Source organism: Leptidea sinapis, chromosome Z (assembly GCF_905404315.1).
Source record: "Leptidea sinapis chromosome Z, ilLepSina1.1, whole genome shotgun sequence".
In the NCBI taxonomy this organism is placed as follows: domain Eukaryota; kingdom Metazoa; phylum Arthropoda; class Insecta; order Lepidoptera; family Pieridae; genus Leptidea; species Leptidea sinapis.
Window position 1 is genome coordinate 3,221,023 of NC_066312.1, and position 24,728 is coordinate 3,245,750.

At 33.7% G+C, this 24,728-nt stretch overlaps 1 protein-coding gene across 2 annotated transcripts in view; it reads left to right on the forward strand.

Annotated features, from left to right (window-relative positions):
- Nucleotides 1–24,728, forward strand: part of LOC126978875 (triple functional domain protein) — a 187,012-nt gene that overhangs the window by 64,050 nt on the left and 98,234 nt on the right. For both annotated transcript variants that reach the window (XM_050827991.1, XM_050827992.1), the window contains 9 exons: nucleotides 1,778–2,043; nucleotides 3,107–3,271; nucleotides 3,736–3,862; nucleotides 4,308–4,519; nucleotides 5,840–5,972; nucleotides 13,293–13,553; nucleotides 14,509–14,670; nucleotides 17,430–17,515; nucleotides 18,395–18,479. In XM_050827991.1, coding sequence (XP_050683948.1) covers nucleotides 1,778–2,043; nucleotides 3,107–3,271; nucleotides 3,736–3,862; nucleotides 4,308–4,519; nucleotides 5,840–5,972; nucleotides 13,293–13,553; nucleotides 14,509–14,670; nucleotides 17,430–17,515; nucleotides 18,395–18,479 — 1,497 coding nt within the window. The remainder of the gene's footprint in view (nucleotides 1–1,777; nucleotides 2,044–3,106; nucleotides 3,272–3,735; nucleotides 3,863–4,307; nucleotides 4,520–5,839; nucleotides 5,973–13,292; nucleotides 13,554–14,508; nucleotides 14,671–17,429; nucleotides 17,516–18,394; nucleotides 18,480–24,728) is intronic.

Here is a 24,728-nt window from a genome sequence, read left to right on the forward strand (position 1 = left end):
CTAAGCCACGAATGGTAGCATAATGCAGTTTGATGCATTTACTTTTTTAGGATACTCTTTGATTTAAATTTCCGTATAAAGAAACCTTATTAAAATAGACGCCACAGATTTGTCAACGGCGATAGAAACAGGTAATATAATACTAGTTTAGCTATGAGCCTACTAGGTTTTTTTTCACAGTTTTGGTAGAAAACATGATATCCTTTTCAGGGGACACAGCATTGCTATTGATTCCGGCATGGATCTTAAATGGTGTATGAATGTCCCAGTCAATCAGTTAGTTATTTATAAGATACATTATATGGTGTACGGTCTTCCTGGTTTCACATTTAATATTTTCACTTTTTATAATAACTGCTAAAACAGATTAGACGTTATCGTAGAAAGCGTAAGTAAATATTAACATTAACACGCTTGTGCACAACGGATGACAACGATGTATTTAATACTACTTATATACATAATTAAACATCCATGACTCTGAAACATAAATCCATATTCATCATATAAAATGTTTGCAACTACCGGGATTCGAACCCGGGACCTCTAAACAAGCAGTGTCACTGGGCACTGTGACAACTGTGTCACAACTGGACTATTTTACGGGTTGTCATCAATTAATTCGAATCAAAATTCTATGCAGGGTTTATTATTTTCAATTTTTTTTTTAAATAGTTAAGTTAAATATTTTATTCTTTTGGCCTATATGATGACCTAATAGTATGAAATTTCTATATATTTCAACTTATTGACGCTTTGAATGGAATTATTCTTTAGTATTTTTAAAATAGTTTGTTATTTTAAGTGAAATCCCTCACTTCCAAGATTAAATATACAAATTTAATTTGCACCAAAATTCATGGACGTTGTGGGACTCGAACACGCGTTTTTTGGTTCCGTCCAAGCGCTCTTACCAAATGAGCCAATCGTCCGGTCCCGTCATAAATTGAATTTCTATAGGTATTTTTAAAATATTTAAGAGTTTTGCCACGTAATTTTCATTTAGTATTTTACTTGTAGGTTCAAATATTCATTTCGAATTTATTGTGATAACCAACTTAAATTATAGGTATATGAGTTTTAAGTTTCAGTTCGATATTCATTATGGAGTAACATTAAACAGTATTCTGACTAGCTTGTGCGATAATGCAAAGCTAGAATGCTAGACTGCACGGCACCGACACAATGCAATTAAATCTATTTTAAACATTATCAGCGCTAATTGTTTTCCGCGTGCTTATAAAATAACTACATACGGCTAGATAGAATCTGCAACATCCGCGGAACGTTGCATTCAAACAATAGTCGCCAAACAAACAAACACATCACTTTATAACATCAGCCGAAGTGGTCGCTATCATTCTTTTTATTACACGTTATGAAGGAATAAGTGATTGAATTATATATATGTGTAATTATATATTATGTTGATGTGTGTCGGCATAGGATATTACTGTGCTATTCAAAAGTATTAATACAATGGAGCTTTTGTTGGCTGCTCCGATGGTATCACTCTTTATGCTCCATGTCAGATAGAGTTCTGTGTTCGACAGTCGTGTCCACAATTCATGTTCAGAAATTTCATAATGGTTACATTGCAGCCGGTAATATTCCCTTATCATGTAATTTTTAAATGTTAATTAATAAAAATATGCTAATCGAGATTAGTAAATATACCAGTCAAATAAAAGTCTAAATAAGATGTTTGCGTGTATTTAATTGTGATCTCTGTGAACTAGTTTTGATTGGAAAATGATATGTGGTTCTGTATGTGAAGGTATTGGAACACTGGACAGTCCGCAAGAAGCGGTTGGAACAATGTCAGCAGTTCGCGCTATTCGAGCGCTCCGCTCGGGCTGCCGTGGAATGGATTCGGGAGACGCAGGAGCGATGTGGTGCAGCAGCGGCTGCGGCGGCCGCGGGCGTCGCCAGGGAGAGCAGAGAGAGGGTTCGGCTTTTGGCTCAACTTGCGGATGGACTGGTTGAGAAGGGACACCCTCATGCTGTGCAGATCAAAGAGTGGGTTGCGGCTGTTGACGCTAGGTATGTATTTATAGTCTAAAGAATAGTGACGATAGTCTAGTTAGATCCTTCCAGAACGTCATTTGTCGATGGTAAACTTGGTCAATCTTACTTAATGTAACACCAATGTAAGATGACGTAATACCATATAATGATATAATCATATAATTACTTACTTTAAATCTATCTATTACATAGTTTGTATGACAATTCAGATCATGGTTTGTTCATTTATTATCGATATACGAAAGGAAGAATGGGTATCGGCGATACTACTAGAACTATTAAAGTAGACAACGAATTTATAATTTACGTATACTATTCTGTACGTCATACAAATTAAAAGATAGAGATATCATGAAATTCAAAGTTGTATAGTAACATGTAATATATGTGAGAAAGGGTGCACGTTAGGTATGGGCACCTGCCGACTTGAAGACTGAGATAGAGTGTTTAATGCGAGATAGGCAATAGGGCGAGACAGATACATGTTACTTTCCTTTGCTGCTATACACGTATACTTCTGTCGCTGTCACTCTTCAGATGGTGTCAGCTCTTTCAGAGGTTTCTGAGATCGAATTGCTTATATTTGTAGTTGGTTTGTCAAAATAACGAACACATTGTAAAACATGGAGAGAAAACCTTTAATAGGTTTAGGTTATATTATATATATAGGTTATATATATAGGCTAAGGTTTTTTATGGGAATATAAAATGGAAAGAGTAGCTGAAATTATTTGTCTGTATCGTGAGTCGCAACGCATAAGCCAAACCACCTTTTATGTAACTGTGCTCATTGAGATAATGACTGTGATTTAAAGATACCATACCTTTTGTGTACATGGACATCCTATTTTTAGTTTTATTAAAAAAATATTTATTTTTAACGGCAACACAAAGGTATATAAACTCATTAACATGTCACAAACATGACGTTTTGTCATTAACAAATTGTGTTGGACTTAAAAACGAAAACACAATAGTATCTTGCTCCTAAACGGTTAGCGACGCTCCTGTGTTCAACTAGTGCGTCGTATTTTTAAAAAAAATAGAAAACATATGATGAGACTGTAAACTATTTCAGATATGCGGAGTTTAGCGGTACTATGGAGGCAAGTGAAGTGGAAGGTGAAAGTGACTCAGGCGTTGCGCCGTCCATTGCGTCGACTCACTCCGAGAACGAAGTGCGGGTGGAGACACAACCGCCCGCTGTCGGTGACGAGAAGAGACGCAGCGCGAGGCGGAAAGAGTGAGTGACACTATCTTAGAATAATAGTAATAACAAAATATGGCAAATCATTCTATATTATTTAGAGATATACCTCCTTGGTTACGGTCACGAATAAACGTGATATGATTACTCTTATGTAAAACAGTGAATTTGGCTCTTAAAGTGTTGCAAGTATTTTGAAATCGAAAAATATACTTTTGAGATTAGGTGACGTAACTAAAATTAACTTTTGCAGAAAGTCAGACTCGTAGAACGCAGCTTCTGCAAATACGAATCGATGGATTATAACGTTCCGATTTTTTTAAGACAAAATTATCAAATGTAACATACCGTGTCTACGTCGATTCCGAACTCAAACGAACGTAAATAGCTGAGCGTGAAGAGTCGGTGTTATTTCATCCACAAAAGACATAAAGAAGTTTTCACTTCAGAAAGAGAGAATTTTATCGAATTTCATTTAACTTTTTCCATCTTTTGTACAGATTCATAATGGCTGAGCTCCTGCAAACGGAGCGCGCTTATGTCAAAGATCTAGAGACTTGCATCACGGGGTACTTGAGGGAAATGCGAACGGACCCGGCTGCCGTACCGCAAGCTTTGCAGGGAAAAGTAAGTTTACGAATTTCTTCACAATATATATACATTGAGTAATACGATGGGCCGTAAATACCGTAAACCTGCTGCACATTTTTATTCTATATATGAGATTAGTTAGTACCAGTGGGAGGCTCCGTTGCACGGGATGTCATCTAGATTATGGGTACCACAACGGCGCCTATTTCTGCCGTGAAGCAGCAATGTGTAAACATTACTGTGTTTCGGTTTGAAGGGCGTTGTAGCTATTGAAATTACAGGGCAAATAATATTTAACATCTTATGCCTCTAGGTGACGAGCGCAATTGTAGTGCCACTCAGAATTTTTGGGTTTTTCAGGTATCCTTAGCGGCACTGCATTGTGATGGGCAGGGCGTGTCAATTACCATCAGATGAACGTCCTGCTCGTCTCGTCCCTTATTTTCATAAAACAAATAATATAAATGAGTTATGTTCACAGGAGGAGCTGATATTTGGCAACATAGAAGAGATTCATAGATTCCACGAACGCATCTTCCTGCGGGAGCTGGACAAGTACGAGGCGTGGCCGGAGGACGTCGGGCATTGCTTCGTGACTTGGGCGAGACAGTTCGACATGTACGTGTCCTACTGCCGCAACAAGCCCGATAGCAATGCGGCCGTTGTTACGCACGCGGGCGACTACTTTGAGAGGTACGGACGTAGGAGCTTGTGACATTTTCCATCGACGGTGATGTTGTTGTTGAGTCCACAGCATGCGGTGTTTTGGTTCTATTGTATTCCAAAAAATAATAACTAGAACTAACCCATAATCTGACCGTATTGGAAGATATCAATAAGTCTGCCAAGTTTGTGTCACATAGTCTATAAATACACTAATTTTGTTTCAATAAAATCCACCGAGTTTTGAGGTTACTTTGATGTTTCTTTCTGCATTATTTAAATATTTCTTACGGAGATGTCGCTCATGCTGCTGTCGATGATACTGATCGTAGTGTATGACATCAGAGCATTCAGCAACACCGCTCCGTAGCGCCTAGCTTTACAACTTACAATACTACATTTTTAAATATAACAGTCAATATATTATTTCAAAATTTGGTGATATTCCTATTTAATATATTTTTAATTATTGGTTTGTTATTTGCCTTTTAAAAATGTCTTTGACATGACATTCCGACTCTTGTTTGAAATTTGTGAAAATAGGATAAAATAATTGAACTATTTCATTTATTAATTTTTAATAGATTTGGTACCATCAATGAGAGCTATTAACTTTACTTCGCGTTTATAAGTAACACAGTGTACGTTTAAAGGTAAAAATTTATCTTAAATTGTTAATTTTCATTCAAGTACATATAATAATATAGAACACGTTAACAGAACACCAAGATATAATTTAATTTATATTTACTTGAGACGTATTTTGTATTACTTAACAATTTTATTATAGTAGTTTTACTAAATTTTGTTATTTTTTCATTATTAATTGGGCTATTCTGTATTGGACTATCAAATTCAACTATTTTTCGTATACTTCTATTATATACTTTGACCGTACAAATAATAACAAAATCGTTTACCACAAGATGGCGCTGACGTGAAACGATGGTGCCAGATTACGCAGCTATTTACCGTTTGTTGCGATAGATGACGCGGAATTAAATAGTAATTTTGTACATATAAATAAAATTGGAGTGTCTGTTTGTAATATTAGAATAAACGTTTTTACTACATGGATAATAATATATATACACCACAATAACATTTCTCAGAATTTTTGTCTGACGTGACTTTTGTTGGCAGGTAGCTGTTGTAGTAAGAAGTAACATAGGCTACGTTTATTTTAGAAAAACAAATTTATTTTAGAAAATTACCTAATGTTGCAATGTCCAAGAAACGGTTCAACTCTAAAAATAATTTATATGGCAAAACAACGTTTGCCGGGTCAGCTAGTATATTATTATGTTTGAAAGCTATAAAGTAACATAATGACAAGTATTTTTTATTTAGGGTACAGCGAAAGAAGAAGCTAGAACACCCACTCGCTGCGTATCTAATCAAGCCAGTCCAGAGGATCACCAAATATCAACTACTATTAAAAGACCTACAGGCATGCTGTGCCGAGGGACAAGGAGAAATTAAGGTGACTATACCGTCATAGTATTGTTTATATATTATAACAGAACTGAACTGAACTGAACAGATGGTAGTACAACTCGACGAATTAGAACTTAGCAAAAATATTTTTATAGATGTACTTTGTTTTACGGAACATAATTTAATTGAACACGATTGTGAGCTGCTTAGGATATCAAATTTTCGCATTGCTTCTGCATATTTTCGTAATAATAGAAGGGGTGGGTCAGCCATACTTGTACGAAATTCGGTTAAATTTAAAGAGTTAACGGTTATCACACGCTTAAGCGTACCAGGTGTTATAGAATGTAGTGGAGTCGACCTAATAGATCAAAGCACAATAGTAATATGTATTTATAGACCACCAAAACTCGATAAATTTACCTTAGACACATTTTTTGACAGTTTATACAACATACTTAATAAAAATTGCTTCAAAAAAAGGAAAATCATTATCTGTGGTGATATAAATATAGACGTGTTAAAAAATAATAAAATTACGCAAACCCTTAATGAATTAGTACATGGTTTTAATCTTAAATTAGCACTTACACAGCCAACGCGCTTAGTAAGTGGCACATGTATCGATAACTTTTTGACCAATATTCGGAGCTATAGCTGTTCTGTTGAAGAACTGGCTCTATCAGACCATACAGCACAAATTTTCAGCCTTACTGTTAAAAAATTTAGTCGGATAGAATACTGGTTTATTTTAAGAAGACACATTAGCGAAGAAAACTTGAGTAAATTTAAGGAATACCTAAGTAGTATTACATTTTCGGATGTTTATGAAACATCTGAACCAAATGAAGCATACAATAGATTTTTCGCAATGTTCTCACTTCTTTACTATCTCTGCTTTCCTTACATTAAAATAAAAATACAGTCAATTAGAAAACCAAAGTGGATATCAAAAGGAATAAGACAATGTTGCAAAAGGAAACGAGAGTTACTATGGAAATATAGAAAAAACCTAATAATAAAAATAAACAAAATTACAAAGTGTATGGAAAGCGTTTAAAAAATATCATCAAACTAACACAAAAATCCCAAAATGATTATAAAATAAGAAATTCGCATAACAAATCTAAGGCTACATGGGACATAATAAATGAAAACAGATTAAAACTCAATAATAACAAAATTGAACGTATTAAAAAAGGCAACGAAATAATAAGTGACCCCTTAGAGATTGCACAAGCTTTTAATGAACATTTTCTTAGTCGTAAAATTTTGTCAACAACTAATGAAAGAGCAAACGCTAACTGGAACAAGCCGAATTCAATTTTTATGAAACCATCATCGCCTACTCAAATAAATAATATCATAAAAACACTAAAAAATACAAATAGCACTGGGTTTGATGAAATTTGTACCAAAGCAGTAAAATATGTATCTGATATAATATCGCCAGTTTGTGTCATATTACAAATCTATGTGTAGAGAATGGTGTATATCCAGATAATTTAAAAACTTCAATTGTGAAGCCACTCTTTAAAAAAAAAGATAGGGAAGACATGGACTGTTATAGACCAGTTACACTTATACCAATTTTCTCAAAAATAATAGAAAAGTATATTTGTAATAACTTAAACGATTATTTTGAAAATAATGAAATATTAACCGAAAAGCAAAAAGGCTTTAGAAAAAATAAATCAATTAATTTAGCAATATACAATTTCTTGAAGGAAGTCATTACTAATGTAGATAAAAGAAAGCATGTATGCGTACTTTATATGGACCTCACTAAGTCATCTGACTATGTCGACCATCAAATATTATTGAATAAGCTAAGCGTGTACGGGGTTAGAGGAAACAGCTTATCACTTCTAAAATCATATCTAACGGGGAGGCAACAAATGACACAAATAGCGAGGTTAGTACGGCATGATAAAACAGAAACACCATATATATCGGAGTCAAAAACCGTAACCACTGGAGTACCGCAGGGAAGTATATTAGGTCCATTGTTGTTCATAACATATATAAACGATTTCCCTACGGTAACCAACCATGAGATGATTTTATTTGCTGACGACAGCACAGTGATATTTATAGGTGAAAATTTAAATTCTTTTCAAAGTGACATTAATAATACTATAGGCAAGATTATAAACTGGTTGACATGTAACAATTTAGTCATAAATCTTGACAAAACTAGAATAATGACATTTGCAAATAGACGCAATAAGATAGCATTGAACATTAATTATCTAAGTAAAAAAATATCTGAAATAACACAAACAAAATTTTTAGGCCTACATATTGATGATTGCCTAAATTGGAAAACCCATATTGAATATTTGTGCTTGAAGCTAAATAGATTTTCATTTGCATTGCACATGCTGTCTAAAGTAGTAAACCAGTCCGCAGTGTTAGTAGCTTTTAACGCATATGTCACATCAAAAATTCGGTACGGGATCATATTTTGGGGAAATTCCACAGATAAGGATAGAGTCTTTAAATGTCAGAAAAAATGTATAAGATCTATATTTCATTTAAGCCCTACTGATTCCTGTAAACCATATTTTGATAAATTTAAAATACTTACTTTCCCGTGCCTATATATATATGAAGTGCTAGTATTCATTAGAACAAATGATCAACTATTTAGTTACTCTGATAGTAAACGCAGAAAAAATAAAATATGTTTCACGCAGCATACAAACGGTACTTTTTGGTAATAGTATATTTAATATAGCTCCTCAGCTATATAATAAACTACCAGCATCATTAGCGGACCAAAACTTAAATATTAACTCTTTTAAAAATAAAATTAAGGAATTTTTAATGACGAAGAAAATTATTCAGTTAAAGAATATTTAACAGACATGAATGTATAGTCATTAGAATAAGTTCATTCAGATATTTCAAATTAACATTTTTAGTAAACAAATTTTTATTTTTCACATTTTTATAATATTATGGTGGATAGACTTTTATGAATAATTTGGTTTTTATGTTGTATGTTTTTCACGGTAAACTTAGAGTAAGAATTGTAAAATATTATTTTTGCATGCCTACCCGGCAGATTGTTAGCACCTATGATTATAATGTAACACCAATGTACCCACTCAATCTATGCAATTAAATGACTTGATTTGATTTGATTTGATTATATTAAGGAACTTCCAGTCCTGGGTTCAAGGTAGACAAGCACTTTGGAATACAAAATTGTTAAAAAAATTGTTGGTTGAATCTGGCAACTGTAGCCTCTGGCTTTGCTTCATTTGGGGCTTGATAATGTGTATGAACGCGCGTCTTTTATTATTGCTTAGGCAATATGAATTATTTTAAATATAATTTAAATTTTTATTGCGTTACCTCGTACTTCCCATATACTTATAATATACTAGCGTATAGACATTCAAAGCATGCAAGATAGAAGGACATCGCTAACGGAGATTCAGCAAGATTGAAATCGTTGCCATCATGCCATGCCCTTTACAAAATATTTTTTTGGCATGGCACCGAATTCAAACCTATCAATAGGTACCAAATACGAATAATAGTAGGTATTTTATTAATATTAAAGGTATTAGGTTTGTAAAGGAGGTGTATGAAATTAACTCTTTTTAAAGTTAAGTTTTTTTTATAGTTTTTGAAGGTGGTTTTTTTAAATGTAGTTTTTTTTACTTTTTAGTGTTTAATTCTGTAAACTACAGTAGGATGTTTTCTAGATTATATCAGGAAAAGTAATATTTCGTTGGTTTTTGCTGTTAAATATTAATAGTATTTTTTTAAGTGGCTATGGGTAAGCCTACGAAAGGTGCTTAAACAATATAGATCGCCAGAAACGAGAACGGAAAAAATTAATCGACTCTGAAAAAATGCTGTTCAAAACTCTATTTCACGTGAGAGACGTGATATTTCTTGTGAGACACTCTTTCTCTTTGAAGTCGTTTAAAAAGGTAAGCGAATCTATTGTTGCTGTAAGCGGTTTTAATTGACAAGACTTAAATAGCTCGCCACGCTTAAATCAGCTCCTTAGCATTTTGCATATTAAACCACTAGCTAATGCACACATTACAAATCATTATTGTTCACACATTACCGGGATTTCAGGTCGTTTATGTTAAATTAATGATAATGATACGTATATGTTAAGTCAAGTTAGCTAGTATATGTTAAGTTATGATCTTGGTACAAACCCCGATATTGTAACAGGGATGCAATGGCTTCTTCATAATTGAACTACTCCTAAACGGTTAGACCGATTTTGATGAAATTGATTGTGTTTATTCCAGAATGGTTTAGATTCTCAATTCAAACCATAAATAATTCTTCTTTCCAAAATATTTTATGTGTCCCAGCCAATTCGAGAATGTCTATTCGGAAAATGTGTATTTAATTAATTTTTTTATTTTTAAATTATTGTCGATCTTGGAATTTTTTAAAGTAAATCCGGCAAAAAGAGTCGAATATTGAAAAATATTAAATTTTAATTTCAATGTCTCCCGATAGGAGGCGCTGCGAGCAGATTCAGGAAATTTTTGTGTTATTGATATACTACATGAAGATGTAATTAGTGTGTAATAGGATTTTTTTGAGAGACGATGGACCTTAAAGCTATAAATATTGAAAAAAAAGTTTGGTATTTTTCATTATTCCCTATCAAATTTACTATCGCGTCGACAAACAAACATTTATGTTTATAACATATTTATTGTTCAATTGTTTATATTTAAAATATTTACTTTTTTTTTTTAGTAAATTTTCATTGTAACGGTCCAAACTCTTATAGTTTATTCAATAAAGTTTTTTTTAATTTAAGACGTGTTTACAAGTACGTCTGTCGGGTGCGTTAGTAATATCATCATCAGCCGGAAGACTTCCCCTGCTAGACGAAGGCCTCTCCCAAAGATTTTCTCGACGACCGGTCCTGCCCAATTGCGCTGCCCTCATCCAACGTATTCCGGCAATCTTGACCAGATCGTCGGTCCATCTTATGGGGGGCCTATCAATACCTACCTATCGTTAGTAACATATAAATAGCTAATTATAGTAGCTAATGATCGTTTGCAACACTTTGCTGTTAAAACGAGTAAGGCGTTTCAATTTCATTTTTCGATGTAACAGCTGTTTGTTTTTATTTTTTTATAAAATTTAAAAATATACCATAATACATTCCTTTAACATTAGTATTGTGATGAACATTTATTGATATTGTAAAATATTATGTAGGTATCGCGTAAAAAACGGTTTTGATTGGCTCTGTTATAAATACGTAGGTATAGATCGTAAGCGTTATCTTGAAGAAACTCGTCGATTACGACCACTGATAAGATAGTGCAAGAGGAAAAATGAAGGCGACTATATAAATATTCTAATTTGTTACACGAGCAATGTTTCACGTGCTGTTATACACTTGAGTCATAGAAGAACTGAAAATACTGTATAAGTTGTGAGTTTTTCAATTATTAATAATACCTCATGCTACTCCTTACATATTTTTTATATGAAAATAAGGGTCGAGATGAGCAGGACGTTCATCTTTTGGTAATTTGGTGCCGCTCAGGATTATTGAAATACCCAAAAATTGTGAGTTTCATTTGCTCAGTAATTTCACTAGCTACGGCGCACTTCAGACCGAAACACAATAATGCTTACACATTACTGCTTCATGGCAGAAATAGGCGTCGTTGTGGTACACATAATCTGGCCGGCATCTTGTGCAAAGGAGCCTCCCACTGATATTACAGCATATTGTTTGTATTGCGGTCCCGACGCGGTCATTACGAGACGTCTTTATTTTACTTCTTAAGCCTTACCCACGATAGGCGTGTGTTCATTGAACTTGCGTGTATATTTGAAGTGTAGTACAGTCAGTGTGGGGAAATAATTCATCTAAAACAGAAGCTATTAGTAGCACAATATTGAATTTTGCTTACATTACATTGAAATACTTTTGTAACAAGAATCTAAAATATTTCCATTTTCGTCTTACACAAACTGAAAGCCGCAATTGCAATTAATTATGTCTCATTAAGGACTTACAGAAGCATAAACTCGCCTCATTATTGTCAAAATTACAGTTGATTTCAGATGAGTCCGTGTAGTAAACAATGTTATCATGCTAATTATCTGTTTACATTGCCATTAGTTTTCCAATACATTACTAATTGGCGGAAATGTTTACGTAAATATATATTCTAAACGTATGTAATGGATTGTCTAGTCACCAGTGCATACTTATATTCTTGATAATTTAAAATAATAAATAATATATTCTTCATAATGTTATGTGTGTATATATCACATAAGTGAATTTGCTAGAAACATAACCATAATGTTAACAACAGGAACAAACATAAACCTACAATGCCGAGTCAGTAAGTCCTTTGTGGGGAGTTATTATATGCTTTTACTATAAGATCCCAGATAATGTTCAGAATACATTTCTTACGAAATCTATGAGTTAAAGTTAGTGAATTAAATTTAATCATAATAAAATGTCAGTGATTAATCGGAAGGTGGTCTTAGAGAAGCAATTGAAAAATTGAATATATCATAAACGTTTAAAAAGAAACTATTAAAATTAAAAATGTGTGTTTGTGTGTATAAACTACGTGTCTTTATCTACCTAATACTGTTATTTATAATTTCAAAAATAGATGTAAGGACATCGATAGAAATACGTATTTTATCAGCTTCACTAACGGTGTTGTGTGCTATGATGGTGTAAACCCATTACGCATCATCTGTGTGTGATGATTGTATTTAATTTATATAACATAATTAGCCAACATTTTCCTTATGTTTCAATTGACCGTACATAAATTAGTACAAGTGGGATAATCCACACGTATACAAAACATTCTAGATATTTTTCTATGTCGAAATATGGATTGGTGTGTTAAGTATTGATACTGAGTGAGTGATGTTGCGGAAGTATAGTTATAGTCGCCTAAATCGCATCCGACCTGCGCAAGATAATAAAAACAATGTTGTATGTATATATTTCTTGTTATTAACTTATATATTTCCCAGTACAAATTAAATGCTATTTCTAATTAAAAATGATAAAATATTCCCGAGCAACGTAAGACGCAAAGTACTTTTCTCATTAGTGAAAGAGTTTTTTAAGGATCGTTAACCATACAGATGTTTGTGCGGCTTACCAAGGAAACTTTTAACAGTGTTGTTCACGTAAGCACGTAATAACATTCTCGACAACTAAAATGCCTTATTAACTTCATAGAGATATTGTTGCTCTTATACCAATATCATTATGTGTAAAAAGTTCTTTCTGTGTTAATTGATTGCGTATAAGATTTCAGTTTGTAACGATAATGTAAGAGATAACGAGTGCTATGTCTTTCAATAGGACGGATTGGAAGTTATGTTGTCGGTGCCAAAGAAGGCGAACGACGCGATGCACCTCTCCAATCTTGAGGGCTGTGACGTTCCCACCGATAGTCTCGGCGAAGTCGTCCTCCAAGACTCTTTCCAAGTGTGGGATCTTCGACAGATCATCAAAAAATGCCGCGAGCGAAGAGTTTTCCTCTTCGACCTTCATCTACTTCTGGCCAAAGAGGTCAAGGATACACACGGCAAAGCTAAATACATATACAAAACGAAGTTCATGGTAAGTAACTTAGTCCTAAAATTATATTACTTATCTTCAACAACCAAGTATTGACGGTCCTGTATTATCTTTGCCTTGGCTATTATAAATTATTAAAAGAGAAGTAACAGAAAAACCTTATCCAATACTATGAGGCAAATTACTTAATGAAAGGTGCTTAAAAAAGTTTCATCTAATCTAAGTTTCATCTATCGGGGCTTAGACGAAGCTGAAAATCTTATATTCGGCATTTGAAGGTATCCCTTCGCATGATTTGTATTTACTTAGTAATGTTATAAATATAGTCTATATATTATAATTTAACTATATTGTAGAAATAATAATTTATTCTACAATTTTGAGTATAAATATGTGTATAAATTTCCTTGTTTGCCCTCCTAATCTCATAAAAAAGTATTAAATTGCTGTACTTGATAATCAATATCACTAATAAATAGTACATTGACATAATATGTTGCATTACGGGCATACCAAACCCACAAACAGAAAAAGTGGTAGTGTGTCACAATTAATAATGATGAGATACACAACACTGGCTCGGTTGTGATTAGCTACATTCTGTGACATGACGTTTCGATCGTAACTAAAAATATTACAACCAGTAATCTATTTCAAACTTCTTCAAACAACAAACAAACAAAAAGAAATCATGTATCGGTAAATCAAATTAATTGTTTAATGTTCGAGAAAGTGATATCAGTTGTATAGTAGTATAACATGTTTTGGAAAAATATATATTTTCATTAATTTTGATATTTATATTAAAAATGGTAATAATGTAATAAGACTTAATTTTGAACAAGTTTTAAAAATATTTCGCCAATTATAATTCGTAACCAATTAGATCGTCGTGTTCTGTGTCTTGCAAATACATTTTAATTTGCAAACGTATGAGTTTTGGTTACATTAGTTCCCTTGATAAGATATAGAAGAACGATAAATTAATTTGTTATAGACCTCGGAGCTGGGAGTAACGGAACATATAGAGGGAGACGAATGCAAGTTCTCCGTGTGGACTGGCCAGGAGCCCATGGCGAGCGACTGTCGCATCATGCTGAGGGCACCCTCACTCGAAGTCAAGCAGACGTGGGTGCGGCGGCTTCGGGAAGTTATTCAGGTACCACGCACACCTCAGCGTTAGAATATTATCCATAACAGCGAAGCGAGATAGAAATGAGAATTTAGCATCAGAGCCAGAAACGCGATCTAATATAAAACCCAGTAAGCAGAAATTCATACCGTCCGACCAACTGCGAGCCCATTGAAATAGTTTCGGAACTTCGAGTTCTGTATAAAAATGTTTCATATTTTGGAATTTTAACATTAAATCGAAGTTTTAACTCGACTTTATAGGGAAATATTTGCGAATATTTCCATGTTTCTCGGAATAAATGTCTGGCATTTGGACTGTTTATTACAAATTCTTGAGTCGTTCGCAATGACGGCCCTCTTAAAACAATAACGATAAAATAGTTATTATACAGTTATTAAAACATAGTTTAAATTGTAAATGTTAGTAATTTACTACTGTATTCATCACAGTCTGCTTAAAAAATTACATGCCTGTCTGACAAGTTATATAAGTCTGCCTGCCAATAGATTTACGGAGTGTATTGGTTCGATCCCCGCTGCATGCATTTAATTTTTTACATTCCATTATGTCGCTTTTTCTTTACATTATCGCGCAAGTGTACTAATTTGTGTTTTATGACATGCCAATCATGTTGCCTTGGTACCAATAGCAAGCTGTGTGTATATAGACGATACTATTAAATTATTTTTCCACTTAATACAGCTATTTTAGAGACTAACAAAGAGTTTTATGCCATCCCAAAGAAATGCGTACTAGCTTTATACACATTTTCTCTTGTAATGAAAATTGTAGCACGTTATGTGAATTTCATTTGATTTTATGATAATATATAATCTAAATTAAAATTAACGTTATAACGATGGATAAAATTACCTTTACTACACATAAGTATTTCTTATATAGACTACTATATGCGACTAGAAACGTATACGCTGTTGTTGAAAAGTTTTTTCTTATAAACTTATGTTGTTACCATTTTTGCTACGAGGTTGATTATTTACAAAAATTAACCCATACAAGTGTGTTGAAAATCGTAATATGAAACGCGTGTACATTAATCAAGACACTCTCGATTACCTTATCGCGCTTGCCAGTGGCATACTTATGGTACTCAACAGCTCGAGAGTAATGGCCAAAACACCACAATTGTTTATAAATAAATAAATAAATAGTTATTTATGCAACTGTTGTGTAATAAGGGGTATTAAAAACACGAATGTGGGTGTAAATACATCACATGAGTGTCTTAATAGCTAATTATCATCAGCTGCATACAAGACTTTATCTACTCATAATATGAATCCTTTATAAAAGATTCTGAAACATTTAGCTAATATTAATTTAAAATAAAAATTCATACTCAATATGTATTATGCTCATGAGCTATAGTCCCACAGCAGATGCCGCTCGTCAACTTACTCACATAGAGTAAACATTAATAGAGGATTCATGTTATGGGTGTAGATAAAAATCTTTACCCTATGTGAGTAAGTTGACGAGCGGCATCTGTTGTGAAGACTGAAAGACTGAAGCTCATGAGCATAATACATATTAAGTATGAGTTATTCATTTAAAATTAATATTTTTAAAAATAAAATTTTAAAAAATAGAGTTTAATATTTTATGCCAAGAAAAGTGCTCAACGCCGCTAAAGAAGTTTTCACTTCCAAAACATACATCAGGCGAAATTGATACAAATGACAGAAGCAGTTTTATATAAAAAAATGCTTGAAATTTTCAAATATTCAATTTGTATCACTATTTGCCATTTGTGGACTTTTCATCACATCAACATTACCAAAAGATACTTTATGTGTGCACCTGCCTCAATCGTACAATAATAAAAATAATCACATACAACAAGTGAATACATATAATCCTGTGATACTGTTATAAATACGTAAACCAACTCTATTGAATACGTAACCAATCCTAATGAGTCTGAATTAATATAGCAGCTAATTTATTTTTTATATTCTTTACAACAGCTTCGCCTGTATTCTGCGTTAGTAACGGATTCTTTGAAAAGACTTTACAGGACTGAAAATTTGGACACGCATGAAGAACTACACTTTACATTACTTTGGTCTGGTACTATTGTATTCATCCGGCAACGACCAGATTTAAAAATTAGAAAATAATTTGTAAATTCGTAGAGTTCGTTCCATAGCGATATCAATACATTTATAGTTTACATATACGTGTATGTCGTTATGAGTACACCTCTCTGACGTCACGTCACTTTGATAGCAATCCCGGCTTCGTGTTTACTCGAAACAAATGTTTGTTCCCGATACAATATACTCTAATAACATGCCGTATCGAATTCATGATACACATATGTTAAAAAATTATATTGGCGTAAATTTGGATTGGTTGAAGGCTCATTTTAGAATATCTTAGTATATGCACTATGCGGCATCTACCGCATCTGCCTACCACTAAATGCCACATCCAAATAAACTTTAAATACGTCATTGGCTATCGCCTATTACTTCAAAAAAATTGACATTAAATCAATGTAAATTGTAAATTAACATGGACATATATTTTTGCAATTTCCAAAAATCCTGGTCGCTTTACAATGTCCTGATCATAACGAAACCTAATGTGCTACTGTGGTACTTACGTCATTATTATTATTTTTATTTCCAGTTCTCGAAATTTAGAAATAACAAATGATAATATCAAATAAATTGTCATTGTATTCAATGTTTATATTTAGTTGCTCGCTTGTCGCTATCGTAGCATTTGTATATTTTTTATTCTTTGTCTAAATACAGGAAACTTACTTCCGTGCACCAGCTCTTCAGCAATCGCCGCGCAGCCCTGCCCGGGTTCGACCCACTAGCTCGCAGCGATTCAGCCGGTAAGATAAAATATTACAGTTTTAGTAAACATTCTCCAGGTAGTCTTCTATGAAACGCACAGAGCTATCAAGTTGAATTAGTGCCAAATCACGCGGATAAAGATTTGTTGGTTCGAGGTTGATAGCTAGTATAGTATTATCATATATAGGTATATAATATACGAAATTAGAGGTAGTGACAGTTATTGAGGGTACCTTCAAAAAAGCGCGTACAGCGCAAGGAAGGCCTTAAAGGCCGGCAACGCTCCTGTGATTCTTCTGGTATTGCAAGAGAAAGTGGACGACGGTGATCACTTAACACCAGGTGACCCGGGCGCTGGTTTGTCCTTCTTTTTCCATAAAAAAAATTGAGAAGAAAATGTTGGAATGATAATTTAGGCTTGGAGCGGAAATGAATGAAAGTTGACTGACTACACAATTTATCGTTGTTTTAGATGGAGTAAGAGTTTATGCGATTGGTAGAAACCCGTAGCACAATTTCTATCTACCCCTTGCGAGCCAGATGTGATTGTATGATTGTATGTAACTGATTAAATTAGCTGGAAAATAACTACTTCCGTTGGTTCTGTTTTTAACAACTCTATGCCACTCTACCACTGGATAGTTAATTATTTTATTCAAACAAAACAAATCTTATAACTACATTTACAATACTATGACTACATATAATTAAAACTATTATTACGTGGAAGCATTCCAAGAACACTGGCAGCATATCCACATTGGATAGGTAGGCTGATCCGTATGTATGTATGCTCTTTTCACACTTCAAGTGTACTAAGTTATTACTACTGCTGCCCTAACCTAAAATCACCATCGATAAAGAATTAAATATTTCAAATCACAGATTTTTTTTTAAATATGAATTTATTCCAACAGCGAACTGGATGACACCGACACAGATAATCTGGACCGCAACTCGCTCGCTTCCTTCGGCAGCGGCAACACTACGGACTCCGACAAAGTAAGTGTACTAATGCTCGTATTTAAGTAAATTAAACTAGGAAGTTTATTGGAATGAAAGCAGTAATGTGTAAGCATTACTGTGTTTCGATCTGAAGGACGCCGTAGCTAGTGAAATTACTGGGCAAATGAGACTTAACATCTTATGTCTCAAAATGACGAGCGCAGTTCTAATGCCACTCAGAATTTTTGGGTCTTTCAAGAATCCTAATCAGCACTGCATTGTAATTGGCTGGGCGTATCAATTACCATCAGCTGAATGTCCTGCTCATTTTCCCGTCCCTTATTTTCATAAAAAAAGTATTAATTTATGTATCATCGCCTTCATGAAAATCTGAACCAATAGAAGGTGAAAGAAAGAAGTAAAGAAGAAAGAAGAAGAAATATAAATTATTAGTATTTGTAGTGACCTGTCATCTACTTTATAATGATTCATGTATATTGATTATTTGCATCTCTCGTCAAATTTGTGTTAATTCATACCTAGCCAAAATCTCGATAAGTTTACCCAAAATTTTGAGATTTCTTTCATTCAATACATAAATTATATAATCTATATATTATATGTACCTAGCGGACCCAAAAGACGTTGTCATGTACACACCTCTTAAATTTTAAAAATCGGTCCAGCCGTTTTGGAGTTAGTTCAATTGTGAATCTAAACCATCCTCGTATCCTCCTGAAGACACACAGAAAATTTCAATATAATCAGCAAAGCCGTTTAGGAGGAGTTCACTGAAAGACAGAAGAATTATATATATAAAGATAAAGACAAAGTAATAGTCCCCGGCCCGAAACCGTAGGCTGTAAGGTGGGAATTATTTTATCTTCATATGTAGCTTTAATAATTGAATAAGGAATGTTTCTGATTTGTGGTTTTAGCTGTTATTAGAAATTGTGATAAGTCTTAACTAAAAGAACTAAATCCGTTTCAAAATGTTGCGGCTATAATATATGTGTGTGTTTTTGTCTGTTTCATACACAGCGATGAAAAATAGATTGTTTCTACTTACCTACATTTATAATAATGTGATGAAATAATGTCAAATCCGAACTCAACTCAATTCAAATAGTGGGTCAAAAATAATTAAGAATAACGGATCGAAATAAAACAACCGTATCTTTCAAGTCGTGTTGTAGTAGTATGTTATCCTTAAGAGATAGATATATGTCATTGCGTAAATTTTGTGTAGACCACCATACAATATTTTGTTATACATCTCAAATGGTTTAGACAGCGTTTTTTTTGAAGCTTTCACACGGCATTATTTTTGCGGACATCTTCAATAAACATCGTCAATGTATTCAAGTCTGTATAAAATACTTAACAAATCATATACTAAAACCTTCCTCGAGAACTATCCATTGGTTAAAACAGCATGAAAAACGTTGCAGTAGTTTTTGGGTTTATCGCGAACAGACAGACAGACGCGGAGGAAAACTTAGTTTTACACTTATGTATATCAAGCTCCACAGCTTCTCGAATCATGGCTTCAATCATAATCAGTCTGCCCTTTTATTGCTTACCTGTTGTTACAGGAAGATTTTCTAAACATCATTAATGTAATAATTAATAAATAATAATAAATACTTTTAATAAATCATCGTTTGTCACTTTCACTATTATTATGTTCTAAAATAGTATCGTGGCAAATTAGTCGCGAGGATATCAATTCCAAAAATATGGAAACAGATTACTGTTTTAATAAAATAATGGACGAGACGAGTAGGACGTTCAGCTGATGGTATTTGATGCACCCTGCCCATTTCAATGCAGTGCCGATCAGGATTTTTGAGAAACCCAAAAATTGTGAGGGGCACTACAATTGCGCTCGTCAACTTGAGACATAAAATGTTAAGTCTCATTTGCCCAGTAATTTCACTATCTACGGCGCCCTTCAGACCGAAACCCATTACTGCTTCAGGGCAGAAATAGGCGCACACAAAATCCGATGCAAAGGAGCCTCTCCCACTGGTAAAAAGATTGGAAATTAGCCTACGTAAGACACATGAGAAATGTCAAGTTTTTAATTATAAGCTTAGCCCTCAGCGTCAAGAGTCCTTGAATAAAGTATGAATAATTAAAGAGCGTAACAAAGCAGAGTTATAATAGAATTTCCAGTTAACCGTTACAAATGTTCACTCCTTTTCTTTTTACAAACCTCTGTTTCGCCTTCTCTTTAAACCTTATTTTGAAATAAACCTTGTGGAAATAATTTGTTGAAGTATGCGCGACGACAAGTTGAATTCATCGTGACAAAGTTACGTTTTTCACGAGAGTTTGATGTTGAACGTTCGAGTTTTGTTTAGCCTCGAGCAGAACCGACGATATTACGATTGTCTGCTGAATATTTCATCGCTTTCCCCCCTTTTGTTACTCAACGACGTTTCATGTCGTTTGTACCTGATCTATAAACGTTGCGGCGTTATATTGCTAATTTATTTATTGCTTGGAAAAAGTTTATTATCAATAGTATGCAAACTATGGCTATTCTTATAAACCTCAGAAGCTTTAATACGGACGTTCGGGTGCGGATTCGCTATCCGTCTTTAGCGTCAGATTTTTTTGCGTTACTGGGCAGCGTCCGATTTAGGACCGCTATACAATATTTATATGTATAGGTACACAGAGTTGCAGCTGTCGCATAAATTCCAAAACGTAAACAATTTTTGATATCGAGTAACGGTTTCGATAAATATTTATTTTAAATACTTTATACTTTTTAATACCCAGCTGTTAATACCTAAATGTTAATCTTGTTTCATCAAGTAGCAGTTCATAACCGCGCATTTTTGTGTGAAAATGTTAGCTGTGAATGTAATTAATTATTATTAACAAAAAATTGGTACTCGGAAAATTATATTTTATTGCCGCGTCGCGGGCGAGGATAGACTTGCGGCGCAGAATCGAGGGTCAGTGGTTTTAATTATTGAGCCAACGACGCTTTTAAAAATGCAGTGTATTCCTACTCAAAAAGGTTTGATAATTTATTGCCTAAAGTGATACAGTATCAAACTGTAACATTTTATGTCGTCATGTTTTGATTGTACAAACACTATATTGTTTAGATATTTGTAGCGCGCCGTAGTAGTGTAATTACTAGCCAACCGACATTATTTTGTTTATTATTTTACTTCACATTGTCCAAGATCCTTGCATTATATTCCTTGTTTTATTATCAATCGCAGGAAAACGTACAAATATCGTTCTAAACGCCTTACTCCATACAAATATACCGTTGTAAATACTAATAATAAATACCTGCTGTACGTTATTTTAATAAAATTGAATAAAATAAGGTTTAAATTAAAACAAATCATTACCTTTTCCATTATGTTTATTTTGATTACGACAAATTTACTTAAAAAGGTGACTTTTGATCAATAATCAATACTTTTGGAAAGAATATTTCATATAATATTTATTTCAAACGAGCTTGTTACAAATCATACTGAAACCGTTAGATGAAAAGCAACTCTTACGCGTGGAAGCTAACTCCTGGATTTTGACGTTCACTACGGCTTTGGCAACCAGATACACAGCACCCCACCATGGCCTTAACTTTTAATTCACACCAAATATGTTTCAAAACAATAAAATTGCATAAATACTATTCGCAAGCTCGATGACAGATCCTTGTTTGTTTGCCCCAAAGTTGACATTGGTACTAATAAATAAATGGGTTACGCGATAGAGATGCAAGATCAAATGCATATCGCTTGTCCTTTCTGTTTGTAATGAAGTTACCTACGCTACTTCTGTAGCGTCAATATTCTAAGGTTAACAAGCATAATTTCGCATAAATCATTCATCGAATTCCACTTATTTCAAGAATACTTAGATCAAATAAGTTTTGGACACAAGTAAAAGTTTTTTTAATAATCATTGACAGACTACTGTGTATAATGAAACACGCGCTTGACCTTTCTATTGGTCTGTCTTAGCTCAAGCTCAGTATAATCTCAGCTGTCAAATGACTATAAAATACCAAATCAAAGTTTGCGCTAAGGTTGAACTCAGCTAAGTCTGAGTACGCTCTCTAGATTTAGGTTCAGCGGACGTATCTAACCGCCTGCGTTTAAATAAAGTTGAATCAATAAAATATTGTTACACTTATTCCATATTACGAAACCTATGACCAATAATAAGCATATCAGGGGCTCAATCTAACCTGAATTTGAATGTTGTTACGAGTTTGTGTTTCTGACATTTAAATTATACATTCAAAAAGTTTAATGTTTGTGTACAGATTACCAAGTATCATCGTGTGTATTACATGAATTTAACTCACGTATAGTTTCGGTAGCAATTAAACCGCACGGGGCTTTAAATTTTCATAAAATCAACTCGCCGTGGATAAATAACGCATCTGAATATTCATTCCCAGTTTGAATATAATTATGGCGTGATCGGCTATATTTAATTACACGAACCCTGTAATATCTAGTTATTACAACCTTATGTTTCATTTATTATGTATGATATACCTGATAACATACCTGATGTTTTGTGCGATATTAATTACGAAATGTTCGGTAAGCTATAGATTATCGAGTATGTATGATTGGTTGGTTTCGGCTTAATCATTGCGGATGCACGGATTTCATTTAATAGTGCTGTGTTATTTGAGCGCTTTATAATTTTGATAGCAATTAATTTACATGAAACAATAGGTAACATACACTGATTTACTAAGAGACGCTGAGATATTTTCTTTTGCAATTTTTGCTATCATTATAAACTTTATTTTAACCCAACTTAGTTTTTCACACAGTCCTCTCTGTAAGAGAAATACATTAACGGCCTTACAAATAAAATAGCCATAAAGTTATAACTAATCATAAACCAAGAATATGTAAAATGTTTACAAATAGACATTTTGCTTACGAATGGTTTGTTCGGACGTATAACATTTCCCGCGTTTATTTGCAAGGCAGCTTGTCATTAGGAAAACTTCAAAATTATCATTGTATTGACAGTGTTGTCAACGATGATGTAAACATTTTGCATTTTGTAAACTTTATACCAAGTTTATTTGTAAGGCCGTAACACTACACAATAACAGTATACTAATTTATAAATAAGACCTTATGGTTTGTATAGTTTAAATTACGGCAACAAACATACATAATGTATAGCAACGATAGCGACATAATATATGTGGAGGCTAGCGCTCCTTTAAATATAGTAAAAATTACACAAAAAAGGTCCGTAGGCCTATTATTATTATTAGCTACAACTTAGCGATAAGAGATGATTATGTAGTAATTGTGCACAAAAGGCGCAATGGATCGCTCTATGTGAAAAATTATAATATTGCCTAAACAATGGCTTGCTTTGATAGTAACTAGCGCCAGTAACAATTTGGTAGCGATAATTGGATCCAAAAACGTAGAAAACACCTGTAGTTGGCTTTGAAAGCGTTTCTCGCTTTGGCTTGATTTCGATAGCTACGTCTCTGTCGTGCTGTGTCGCGATTTATTTGCACGGTTCTCAATCTCTAGGGTCTCAAATAAAAGAAACGCACGAGTCACGTCGAAAGTCGATCTTTTCTGTCACTATATTGTAATTGTGAATGAAATTATCGCATAAGTTGCGATTGGCTCGCGTTCTCTTATTTTTCATTATTGTATCTCGTATTTCTTCCTGGACTCTAAAGTCACAATCTTGGGTTGCGGGATATTCTTCTTGTATAACTGTTTAAAGCTGGCTCAACGTCTCCGGCGTAATATGTATATAGAGACTCGTTTCTTCAAACCATCAAGGTCCTCAATGGGATTTATATTCGACTTCGCGCTGGACTGCCCATTCCCGTTCTACCGAGTTCGCGATATTTATAATATTCTGCTGTATGAGACCTGCATCGATTATCATGGCCCATTTAATGACAGCGCTTAAGCCTTCCCAAACTGTGCACAAACAGTCAACAAAACTGAATATTTCTTCAATGCAGCAATGTGAAATCGCTCTCCTTCTATTCGATACACGTCAGTTAAAAAAATCATAGTTCATTCATAAAAGTGTGATTAAATAAAGTTGCGACGAAATAGACATTGAAATCATTCTCTCTAGTCTCTACATTCATTTGTTGGATAAAAATTTGAAAATTGAAATTGAAAATTAGAATTGTGTAGACTAAACTGGCAGATATTTATTGCAGTATTTTCAATCAAACCTCTTTTTTAATTTTAACGCCGTCTGAACAAGTACTTACAGTACTGTTTCGATTTCCTTCGATGAGAAGTTCAA